This window comes from Cryptomeria japonica, chromosome 4 (genome assembly GCF_030272615.1).
Source record: "Cryptomeria japonica chromosome 4, Sugi_1.0, whole genome shotgun sequence".
NCBI classification, from domain to species: Eukaryota; Viridiplantae; Streptophyta; class Pinopsida; order Cupressales; family Cupressaceae; genus Cryptomeria; species Cryptomeria japonica.
The window spans coordinates 614550414-614562024 of NC_081408.1; the positions used below are offsets into that span (position 1 = coordinate 614550414).

The 11611-nt window shown below is 32.2% G+C and overlaps 1 protein-coding gene across 1 annotated transcript; it reads right to left on the bottom strand.

Moving 5' to 3' along the window:
- Nucleotides 1-5819: 5819 nt before the first annotated feature.
- On the bottom strand, nucleotides 5820-9703 carry LOC131041045 (aluminum-activated malate transporter 14-like). The gene is made up of 6 exons (XM_057974020.2): nucleotides 9239-9703; nucleotides 8919-9059; nucleotides 8378-8650; nucleotides 7794-7927; nucleotides 7575-7718; nucleotides 5820-6940 (listed from the first exon to the last, which is right to left on the bottom strand). The coding sequence occupies exons 1-6, from the start codon at nucleotides 9537-9539 to the stop codon at nucleotides 6266-6268; spliced, it is 1668 nt and encodes a 555-aa protein (XP_057830003.2). The 5' UTR covers nucleotides 9540-9703; the 3' UTR covers nucleotides 5820-6265.
- Between the last annotated feature and the right edge of the window lie 1908 nt (nucleotides 9704-11611).

Here is an 11611-nt window from a genome sequence, read left to right on the forward strand (position 1 = left end):
CTATGGTCATTCTCTGTAATTCACATGTGACAACTCACAGGATACGGACATCCAGCGTGCAAACCAATATTTTTAGTTTTCAAACAGTATCTCTATTTTTGAAAGAGGTTATTTTTAGTAAATGATATCAGATTTCTACAATTGCCATTGTTTCTGGTTTTTACTTTTACTGTGTTTAGTTTTTTTATCAATATTATAAGTGTGATCCATCATCAAGATAAAAAGAGAGTTGAGAAGCACAAAAATTTTTGAGTGGAGAGATTATAAGTTCAAAATTCTTTATGAGTTAGGGTATGTACTTTTTGTATTAGAAGCACATTTAAGGGCCTCCTCCATAATATAAGTCATTGTAGATTCAAATATTAATTTAAAGTTTATAAATAGAACAAATGTAGGGGATAGGGTCCAGTATTTGTGCACCCTAACTTCGCACTTCTTAAAATCCTACGTGGAAATTTCAAATCACTCCCAATTTTTTACAGCAGCTTACTCGGCAAGTCCTGTGCTTTAACTTAGTTTTTAGGGTCACATCAGCATGCTTTTTGCCAAGGTGTCCAAAACCGTCCAAAAAAAAGGTGAGACCAATAATCGTGCAAAAGGAGCCCCAATACTTATGCAGCTGATGTGGCATCACATGATTGGTTGCTTTTTACAACTAATGGTACATTTCATTCAATTATTGGTAGTCATCATCAACAATAACAACTTTAAAGTCACAACTATTGGTACAATGTTGTCAAAAAAATTAGACATTAAACCAACCAGTACGAGTATTAAATCAACAACTTCTATCACAACAATTGAAACATGTTCAACTATTAGGTCCTTTCCCCTATGCATTGTTATGTTGCCCTAGATAAATCTGATTGTCTGATGGAGGTATTTACAATTTTTATTTTAGTACATTAATAAATTAGGAAATTTGTATCATTTGTTTGAATATTTTTGGATTAGATTATTTGAATTTTTTCCTTTATCAACATTTTGAATTTTACTCAATAATCTATCATCAAAATGAGAATTTCTCTTCTCTTACAAAAGCACATTTAGGTACTTCCTCCATACTGTAAGTTATTGTAGATCTAAAAATTAATTTGAAGTCTATAAATTTTATTGCCCGATGGTGGCATTTACAATTTCTTTTAAGTACATTAATAAATTTAAGAAAATTGTATTGTTTGTTTGAATATATTTTGGATTAGATTTTGTGAGTTTTTTTCTTTATCAACATTTTGGATTAAACTCAATAATCTATCATCAAAATGAGTAATTTTCTTCTCTTGCATAAGCACATTTAGGGACCTCCATTTTGTAAGTCATTGTAGATCAAAATATTAATTTAAAGTCTATAATTTTTTTTCTTTAAAGTACAATAATAAATTTAGCAAAATTGTATCATTTGTTTGAATATATTTTGATTAGATTATGTGAGTTTTTTTTCTTTATCAATGTTTTGGATTAAACTCAATAATCTATCATAAAAATAAGCATCTCTTCTCTTGCTTGCTCATCGTGATGATGGATTATGGAGTGTGATCTAAAACATTGACGAAACAAGTACATATTTATTCTAATCTAGAAAAATTCAAGCTCTAACATTATAAACTGTGGAAGTTTCACATCTTTAAGACTATATCATGTTTTAAAAATATTACAAATTAATATTCAAAATTTATATAAAACCATTTTGATTTGTATTTAGTTTCTATATGATTCTCTTTATAATAAGAAATATTTTGTAAAGGCAACTTCAAATGCATACTTGCCATACAAAAATTGCTTGATGAGGAGGGTGAGCCATCAAATTTAAGTCATTTATGCATCTTCCAAAGCATCCTACTCAATAGAATCCAATGTTGTGGTACCATCCTATTTGATGAATATTCAAGAGACTTAATCCTCCCATCATGAGTTTCAATAGATTTGAAATTGATATATATATATATATATATATATATATATATATATATATATATATATATATATATATATATATATATATATATATATATATATATATATTTCACTAAAATTCTCTAAACACATTTATTTACATTTAATACAATTAAGTTGTCTTATAATAAAGATATAGTTGTAAGTGAACTTTAGGAAAAAATAAAGTTTTTCTTGAGTTATTTTAGGTCAATCAAGTATATTTAGATTAGTTAAATATAATTGTAGATAGTAATTTAGATTACGTTCTTTGAAAATTAAATAAGATGGAGGATGATATATAGGTAGGTGAGTAAAGAATGAAGATCACATAGGTGACATTCTAGAACCTATATGATGTCAAGACTTGAGAATATTGATTCTCTTTAAGTGAGCTACTTAGAAGACTACATTATATCTCTACCTACTTTGTGAGAGGACATGTTCATGAATCTAAGATGAATACATAAATGTGGATTTCTATGCAAGCACCAAATTCATTCCAACAATTAGTGATTTTATGTTTTGCAAATTCCTTTTACAAAAGACCTTCTCTACTTGTTTTGAATGTTTGAGGACATGGTGGTATTTAAAAAAAAGTTGAAGCATTATTATTATGTGGCAAGAACTTTCATGAGTCAACTCCTAGAAAATAAATAAGATTGGAAATAGTAGACAAGTGCCCAAATATGTAGATCTTTTACATTTTATTGTACCAAACCAAAATGTGTCTCTATTGGTTAATCTAATGTTCTAGAAGGATGTAATTTTACATACTTTTTCCCTTTTTATTTTATTATGATACACAAATAGTTGATTGTACTTGATTATTGCCTTTAGAGTGAATTGAATGCTTTAATACCTTAAATGTCTTCAAATACTAGGAGATTACATCAAATTATACCAAATGTGTGTTTAGTTAGCTCAAGATAGAAGGGTAAAGGGAGTTGGGAAAATTTGAACTTTTAAATTTTAAATCTAAAAGGGTCAAGTTTCTAACAATGAAGTTGCTTCCTCAATTTCGAAAGCATCCTCAAACAAGATATTATTCTATTTTAGGTGGCAAATGATTAGATAGAAGTAGATGTATAGATAAGTATAATAAATAGGGGAATAAAATGATTGTATAATAGTTTAAAAAAAAATTAATTACATAGAAATGGGTGTAAAAACAAGAAAAACCCGGTCCTTCATGGGGGTCTATTATTATTAATCTTTGAGCACATTTAATTGCAACCCTCTCCTTCTTCTAGAGTCCCAAATTCTTCATATGAAATTGAGGTAGAAGAGTTTGAGAGTCATTTCTTCTGATGAGGAGGAGTGTAACACTAATTTGGAAGAATCCGACTTTGAGCCAAAAGCAAAAAATAAGCTTGACCAAAGAGCTTAGAGGAGTAGAGATTCCCCTATTTTTGCTACCAATTCTAATTCTAGATTGTCCTACCATGTCATGTTGAATAAGTCTATGCCTATTACTAATAGGATTGTTAGATCTCATTTTCCTAAGGACCTCAATGTGGACTCCCCTTATCTCAATCTGGATAGAGAAAACCTAGATGATGTTTTTGCTATAGCCCGTGATTCTGTAATTGATCACTTTAGAATCCAAAAATAGGTATTCAATGAAATCAAAGAGATTAATGTTAACCTCCATGTAGTTAGCAGTAAATAGGACAACCATTGTGCTGAACAGTGGAGTGTTGAACAAAGGAAATCTATTGTTGAGTCAATGCAAAAGACTATGAGCACTTTCAATGATCTCAAGAAAGATTGTGACAACAGGATTATAAATCTGGAAGAGAAACTTAAGAAGGATTATGATGGCAGACTGAAATAGCTAGAGAATAAGTTCCAAAAAATCAATGACAACCTCATATCCCTAGTGACCTACAACCATAAAGTGGTTAAGATCTCGACAAAAAGCATCAATACTATGGTTGGGAAAATTGAAGGCCTTCAACAGGAAGGGATGATGGTTGATGTGAAGTTGCTTGAGAAGATACGAGATGAGAACATAGGTCCTTCCAAAAGGACTAGAGCCAACCTAAAAAAGAAAGCTACCAACCAAGACATTCTAGATTTGAAAAAGATCACCCTCAACATGACCTAGTTGGAAGCTGAGGCCGCAAAGGCTCTCAAAAATTTGAATTGGGTTCTCTTTTGTTTGTTGTCTTGTTTCTAGTCTTTGGCTTTTTATTGTTTTATGGCTACTTGCTCTAATTTGTCTCTCTCTTTAATCAACATTTTGTAAAAAGGGTTTCAAGCCCCTTCAAAACCTATTTGTTCCTTAATAAAAAACATAGAACTAGGTGTATTTAAGAATGTGTGTAAATAGATAAAAGGCCAGGTAAATGAGCCCAACTTGACACAAAATTGTAACATTTATCACTATATAGACATAACTAGAGATCACTTACTAGATATCACTTCAATAAAGATATTAAATATTAGAGTATAATGGCCAGCCTTAAATCACACACACTAAGCAACATATTAAGCCTAAGGGATGTCAGTCAATTGCGAGTGTGTAACATTTTTAAGCCTTAAAGTCAAATCTTAGTGTGTGTGATTTAAGCCATCTGAAATAGAACTTGACTACAACACCACCCAAATTGTATTTATCTACAATGCCATTGAACAAAGGATCAATGAGATACAAGGGAGACCAAAGACACATACACTCCAAATTTAACATACTTGAAAGCAATGCTATGTAGGGTAAAAAATATTGATAGAGTGTTGGCTATTAATACACAATCTTCTTAACCCTCTACACGAATCACATTGGCTTTCTTGTAAACACACATGGATCAAGATTATAAAACACAAAAGGTGGATCTAAAGTGAATTAAATAAATGAGGAATTAAATAAAAAGTGAAAGGGATTGATGCTTTCAACAGAATTCAAATTGCCTATGAAATCACCACTTTCAATAGTTATGAATCTATTGAGAAGAACACTCACTTTTCATGGGAAATGTTAGAAATTTGTGGATAATGAATACAATGCTACAAAGAATGGAAGAAAACTACAATGAATTGACAAAATACCACATCAAAGGCTAAAATGCCACAATGAACTCTTGTTTGTCACAACAAAATCACTCAAAGAATTGTAGCAAATTTGCTACTTCTAAGACACAAAGAAAAGTAAAATTAGTTCAAAAGGAGAAACACTAAAAACACAAGGTGAAATGGGGCATTAACTAGGGACAACTAAAAGGCCTTTAAAATTTGACAAACAAGCCCTCACGTTGGACACATGTTTCAATTGCTAGATGTTATCTTATTAATTTACAATTTCTGGGCTTATTAAGATTCTTAGTTGTCCTCAAACTTGTCATGCTAGCACATTCCAAGAATATATTGAATCCTTTGAAGCAAGCAAAAACGAGACCAAATCCTCATGTTGAAATAAGATTCAAATGTTTGATTTTAATTTATACTCACAAATTCAATTCCACAATCATAATTTTTTTATAAGAAAAAAAGATTTGTAGAATTTATTTCATTTATCCAATAAAGAATCACTTTAAGAAACTCAATAAAATTATATTCTACATCTAACTTAAAGTTAGCATTGAATTTCAATATATTTATTATCCTTAACTATATTTCTTCTTAATATTAATATGAGTAATTGATTTATCTTAAAAGATTTATATAAATAAATGAAACTTTAAAAAAGGGTCCATAAACTAGTCCTACACACATATACATTTTTATATTAATAGATAAAAGTCCTTACGCATCTTGGGTCAGTTCATTTATTCTCGGTTGTCACTTTAGACAACTCACGTTGTTGATTCGATCATGATTTACTTGTGATGTGTGGTGAAGTATCAATTGCACATTGCTCAAAAGAAGTTATAAAAAAGATCACCCTATGAACCCATCGATTCCTCTCGATTAAAAAATCTTTTTTTTTTAATAATACATTAATATCAAACTAAACTATTTTATCAGCTTCCCCAAAGTAGAGTTAAATGCATGCTCAAACATTAACCCCATATATTAAGCTTAAAAAAACAGTGATGTGTGTGACTTGCACGAAGGTCGTCCACCTTTTAACCATGTTTAATTTGTCATCCGCCATTTTCTCCGAAATAGGCGATGGAACAAAGCACAAAGAAAACCATCATTTCCATTTCTGTACGAGATGTTCTCAAAACGATTTGCAGATCTTCTGCACGCTTAAATTACTCTACCCAAGATTTGAACACAGTCACGGGCAAATCCTTTCGATGGAAAGTAATATTCTTATTCTTCTTCAATTCATTTTCTTGTAAAATTCTTATTCTTCTTCAATAGGTACCTAGAATGATTTACCTGCTCACTCTGCACATTGAGAAGTGACATGACTCTCCAATACTCTGTTTCTAGGAGTCTCAGGATCAGAAACCTTCATTGATGCCTTTCTTGATCTTGCATGATGAGAAGAGATGCATGTTTTGAAGTGTGCCAGCCTTGCCAACTCGTCAGCCGCCTCCACAACATTCTCAATCCTTACTACACTTTCCACCAGAAGCCATGCAAAAGTGGCGAGTGGAAGCTCCTCTGCATATTCTATACTGTGCCCCCTGGATTTTTCTTCAACAGAAACATGAGATTGTGTGTGTGAGAGGCTTTTCCCTTCATCCGGCTGTTGATCTCGTAAGGACACCCCTCTTCTGAAGAGCCTTGTCGTGGTGGGTTCTTCCAAGCTCATTGCACAACACTGGATTTCTTCATTTGGGGAGTTGATGGGCTCTTCTTGTTGATCTATTTGGGATTGAATTCCTTTGTTTTTATCGGAATGCCATCTTCGGAGATCCACGAAATGTTTTGGCAGGCCATTCAAGGCAGTCTGCAGATCCTTCAATGCAAACTGTAAATACTCCATCATGATTCCTGAGTTGCTTCTTCGCATGTGTCTGATAGAGTACGACAGCTCTCGCAGTAACTTTGCCGCTTCCTCGCTGACCTTGAGGCATGGCTTCCTCAACACCGAACGAACAGAATGCGGTGTCTGTATTATATTGTGTTCAATAAGATGCTTCAGTTAGCATGAAATCAACATTCTTTCAACATTTTTGGTGCAATTCAATTGTGTAAGATTTGATATAAAATAAGTTAAATTATGATATTGTTATTAGGATTCAATTGTATAATTTTCGAGTCAAATTCATTGACTCATGTTTCATGAATAGTGGTTCACAAGAACCTGTTTCATATGAGAATGAATGATTTGAGTCAAACTCATTGACCCATATTCTATGAGCAGTGATTCACAAGAACCCATCTCTCATGAGAATGAATGGTTTTTGAGTCAAACTCATTGACCCATGTTTCATGAGTAGTAGTTCACAAGAACACATCTCTCATGAGAATGAAAGGTACACTTGGCACTCATTACATCTGGACAATGTTTATAGAAGTGAATAATTCTTCATTGACCATGTTTCATGAACAAGGTTCACAAAAACCGATGAGAATGAATGATACACTTAACATACATTACAATATTTATACATAAACCTTTCAAAAAATTACCTTTCACATATAAAATTTGTTTAGATCACATTTCATAACCTAAGTTTGAAAACTAAAACAAAACCATGTTTGTTTCACATTGGAGAGTTTGTATGCATACATATATATACCTGAATCTCGGATCGCAAGCAGCCATGCAAGGCAACAATAGAATATGCTAAATGTCGAAGATTGGCTCCAATTTTCACATACTGTTTCCATGGATACCTATGCCGAAATGGCCCGTGCCTTGGCTCCCAACTAGCAAACGTCGCCTGCATTGAACTCGTTTTAGTTTTACGTCCATGATTATATAAATCTGCAGAGTGATTAAACCCTAAAAAGCGTACCAGAGACTCGTCTTTGGCTTTGGAATCTAACACAGATTTGTATCCTTCATATATGACATCTTCTGCTGATGTTTTGTCGTTTTCATCTTCGTCCACCTCATCATCGGGCCCATCAAAGTATTCCTGAACGCATCCTGACAACTCAAAGAGGTAGAATATTAGGGTTGAAATGATTGAATATACCTAGGGACTACTTACATCAGATTTTCACAGCCATGTAAAAGAAAATGAAGGATTTTGAAATTAGTTTGGACTACATTATCTTATATATCTTTTTTAATATAATTTTTAATTGAATTTTTATAGCTTTTTTTTATATAATTTTTAATTGAATTTTCAGATTGTTCACATTGATATAATTTGATGGTTAAGTTGTGATATTCTTCTTGTAAACAAGAGTAAAATTTTATTGAAATGTTTTTTATTTCATATGATCTTTCATTTGTGACCTCATCAAATCAAACACATTTACCTCTTTAAAAAATAAATAAACTTTCAGATAATATGCTTTAACTATCATATTTTTCTTCATCCATAACCAAGGTGTTGTTGGAAATAGAAACTACTTTTCAAATCTTCATTACCTTCAAGTGATCGAGCTAGGTCTTCATATTTCTGAGCAGTAAAGTTGTGCAGATCCTCCCCTGCCCAGATGGGGTAAACAAGCACACTGATGACGAGGCACAGACCACATCCAATGGCTATGGTGGAGAGACGTGCACGTGCCAAACGGAGTATGTTATCCACCCGATAACCAGAGACAGCTATAAGATTGAATGTGAGAATGAAGATCACAACTCCATAGTCATATCTTCTCTTCACTGTAGGGAAGAACCGAGCAAACGAAGCACCTGCGCCTGCACAAACAAAATAAGCACTTATCAGGGAAAAAAAACAAATTAATTTTTTAAGAATGCATTGAGAAATTAGTTGTAGGCATATGATTTGTGCAGTTTATGACAATAGTTTATGGTATCAATTGTGTGGTTTTATTTCTTTGACGTTTCAGATTAAACTATATGATCTAACAAAATATGTAAAAAAAGTTATGATGGATTATATAGTTTGATCCAAAACATTGAGAAAACAAACTCACACAACTGATACCAGAAATTAGTTACTAACCTAAAATAAAAACTGAAAAACCGACGACAATGGCATGACCAACTTCGCCTGCATGCCTAGACAAGTAACTCACACAGGTAGCTAGGAAGCCTGCCATCAGAGTGCCTAATCCTCTGTTCAACCCTTTGCTCAAAGTAGCCCCTGCTTAAACAAGAAACCCAACTCAGGCATCCATTTCTTTGTTTACTTATCGACTGCTAACTAAAAGTAAATAAATATAAAACCACATACATATGAGTTTATTTCATCCCAAGGTCCTTAAAGTGTGCTCCAAGAGATGATCTAAACGTAGGAATTTCAAATAGCTAATGATTTATTACCTGCAGTGAATTCAAGTACGACCACGACTGTCAAGACTGCCGAAATGGCATTATCTCCAACGCCATTGAAGAGGGGATCAATGAGATACAGGAGAGAGACCAAAGACAGAGCCGCTCCAAATTTCATAGAATGTATAAGCCTTCTTGGGTCTTCTTTTCCAAGCTTCCATATCTTTATCAAGAAGGCTCCAATGCGGGATTTCATATTTTTTCCTTCTTTTCTCAGGTGTGATCTCTTTCGAGGCTTATCACTAACAATGACGTCCACTTTACACTCGCCATTCAGATCAGTAGACGCCATTACCAAGTTTCTGGTTTGCTTACCAGTTAAGAATATTGACGCTATTCATTTATAATCCCAACTCAAGATGTTAAAACCACATGAGAAAGAAAGACTGATTAAAATATAACATGTTTTCGTCGGTAAGCCCAAATCTCTAAGCAGTTCAGACACAGTATTTTATCTCTGACAAGTGGATTTGGTGTATTGTATCTTTCTGAGAGTAACGAGACGAATATAGAGAAAGATAAGCTCAGTAATTCAGATGTGACAACTCACAGGATACGGACATCCAGCGTGCAAACCAATATTTTTAGTTTTTAAAGAGAATCTCTATTTTGAAAGAGGTTATTGCAAGTAAATGATATCATATTTTCACAATTGCCATTGTTTCTGTTTTTTAATCGTGTGTAGGTTTTTTTTATCAATGCTATGAGTATCATTCATCATCAAGATAAAAAGAGAGTTGAGAAGATAAAAATCTTTGAGTTGAAAGATTATAAGTTCAAAATTCTTGAGTCAGGGTATGTATGTCTTATATTAGAAGCACATTTAAGGACCTCCATATTTTAAGTCATTGTAGATTCAAAAGTTTATAAATAGAACAAATGTAGGGGAGAGGATCCAATAGTCGTCCACCCTAACTTCGTACTTCTCAAAATCTTACATGGAAATTTCAAATCACTCTCAATTTTTTACAGCAACTTACTTGACAAGTCCCCGGCTTATAATTAAGGTTCGAGGGGCACATCATCAAATATGATTTCACATTAGCATGCTTTTTGCCAAGGTGTCCAAAACAACCCCCAAAAAGGTGAGACCAATAGTCCTCCAAAAGGAGCCCCAATACTTGTGCAGTTGATGTGGTATCACATGATTGGTTGCTTTTTACAACTACTGGTACATTTCATTCAATTATTGGTAGTCATCATCAACAATAACAACTATAAAGTCACAACTATTGGTATCAAATCAACAAGTATGGGTATTAAATCAACAACTTCTATCACAACAATTGAAACACGTTCAAACTATTGGGTCCTTTCCCCTATGCATTGTTATGTTGGCCTAGATGAATCTGATTGTTCGATGCAGGTGTTTACAATATTTTTTTAGTACATTAATAAATGTAGGAAAATTGTATCATTTGTTTGAATATTTTTGGATTAGATTATTTGAATTTTTTCTTTTATCAACGTTTTGAATTTTACTCAATAATCTATCATCAAAAAGAGAATTTCTCTTCTCTTGCAAAAGCACATTTAGGGACATCCTCCATATTGTAAGTCATTGTAGATCTAAAAATTAATTTGAAGTCTATAAATTTGATTGCCCGATGGTGGCATTTACAATTTCTTTTTAAAGTACATTAATAAATTTAAGAAAATTGTATTTAGGAAAATTGTATTGTTTGTTTGAATATTTTTGGATTAGATTTTGTGAGTTTTTTTCTTTATCAACATTTTGGATTAAACTCAATAATCTATAATCAAAATGAGTATTTCTCTTCTCTTGGATAAACACATTTAGGGACCTCCTCCATTTTGTCAGTCATTATAGATCAAAAAATTAATTTAGAGTCTATAAATTCGTTTGACAAATGGAGCTATTTACACATTTTTGTTTTAAATTACATTAATAAATTTAGGAAAATTGTATCATTTGTTTGAATATTTTTGGATTAGATTATGTGAGTTTTTTTCTTTATCAATGTTTTGGATTAAACTCAATAATCTATCATAAAATTAAGCATCTCTTCTCTTGCTTGCTCATAGTGATGATGGATTATAGATTGTGATCCAAAACATTGATGAAAAAAGTACATATTGAATCAAATCTAGAAAAAATAAAACTAACATTATAAACTGTGAAAATTTCACATCTTTAAGACTATATCATGTTTAAAAAAATATTGCAAATTAATATTCAAATTTTATATAAAACCATCTTATAAAACCATTATAAGATTGATTGATTAAAAAATCATTTGTTTTCGTCAGTAAGCTCGAATCTCTAAGCATTTCAAACACTGTGTCATATTGTTAAACTGGACTTTGGTGTAGCCAAGAGACCTGATAAGTCATGTGTATTCT

Coding starts and splice junctions, on each gene's coding strand:
- LOC131041045 (XM_057974020.2), bottom strand. CDS start 9,539: ATGGCGTCTACTGATCTGAATGGCGAGTGTAAAGTGGACGTCATTGTT. Junction 9,060..9,238: donor CGTACTTGAATTCACTGCAG/GTAATAAATCAT, acceptor TTGTTTAAGCAG/GGGCTACTTTGAGCAAAGGG. Junction 7,719..7,793: donor AAGCCAAAGACGAGTCTCTG/GTACGCTTTTTA, acceptor AGTTCAATGCAG/GCGACGTTTGCTAGTTGGGA.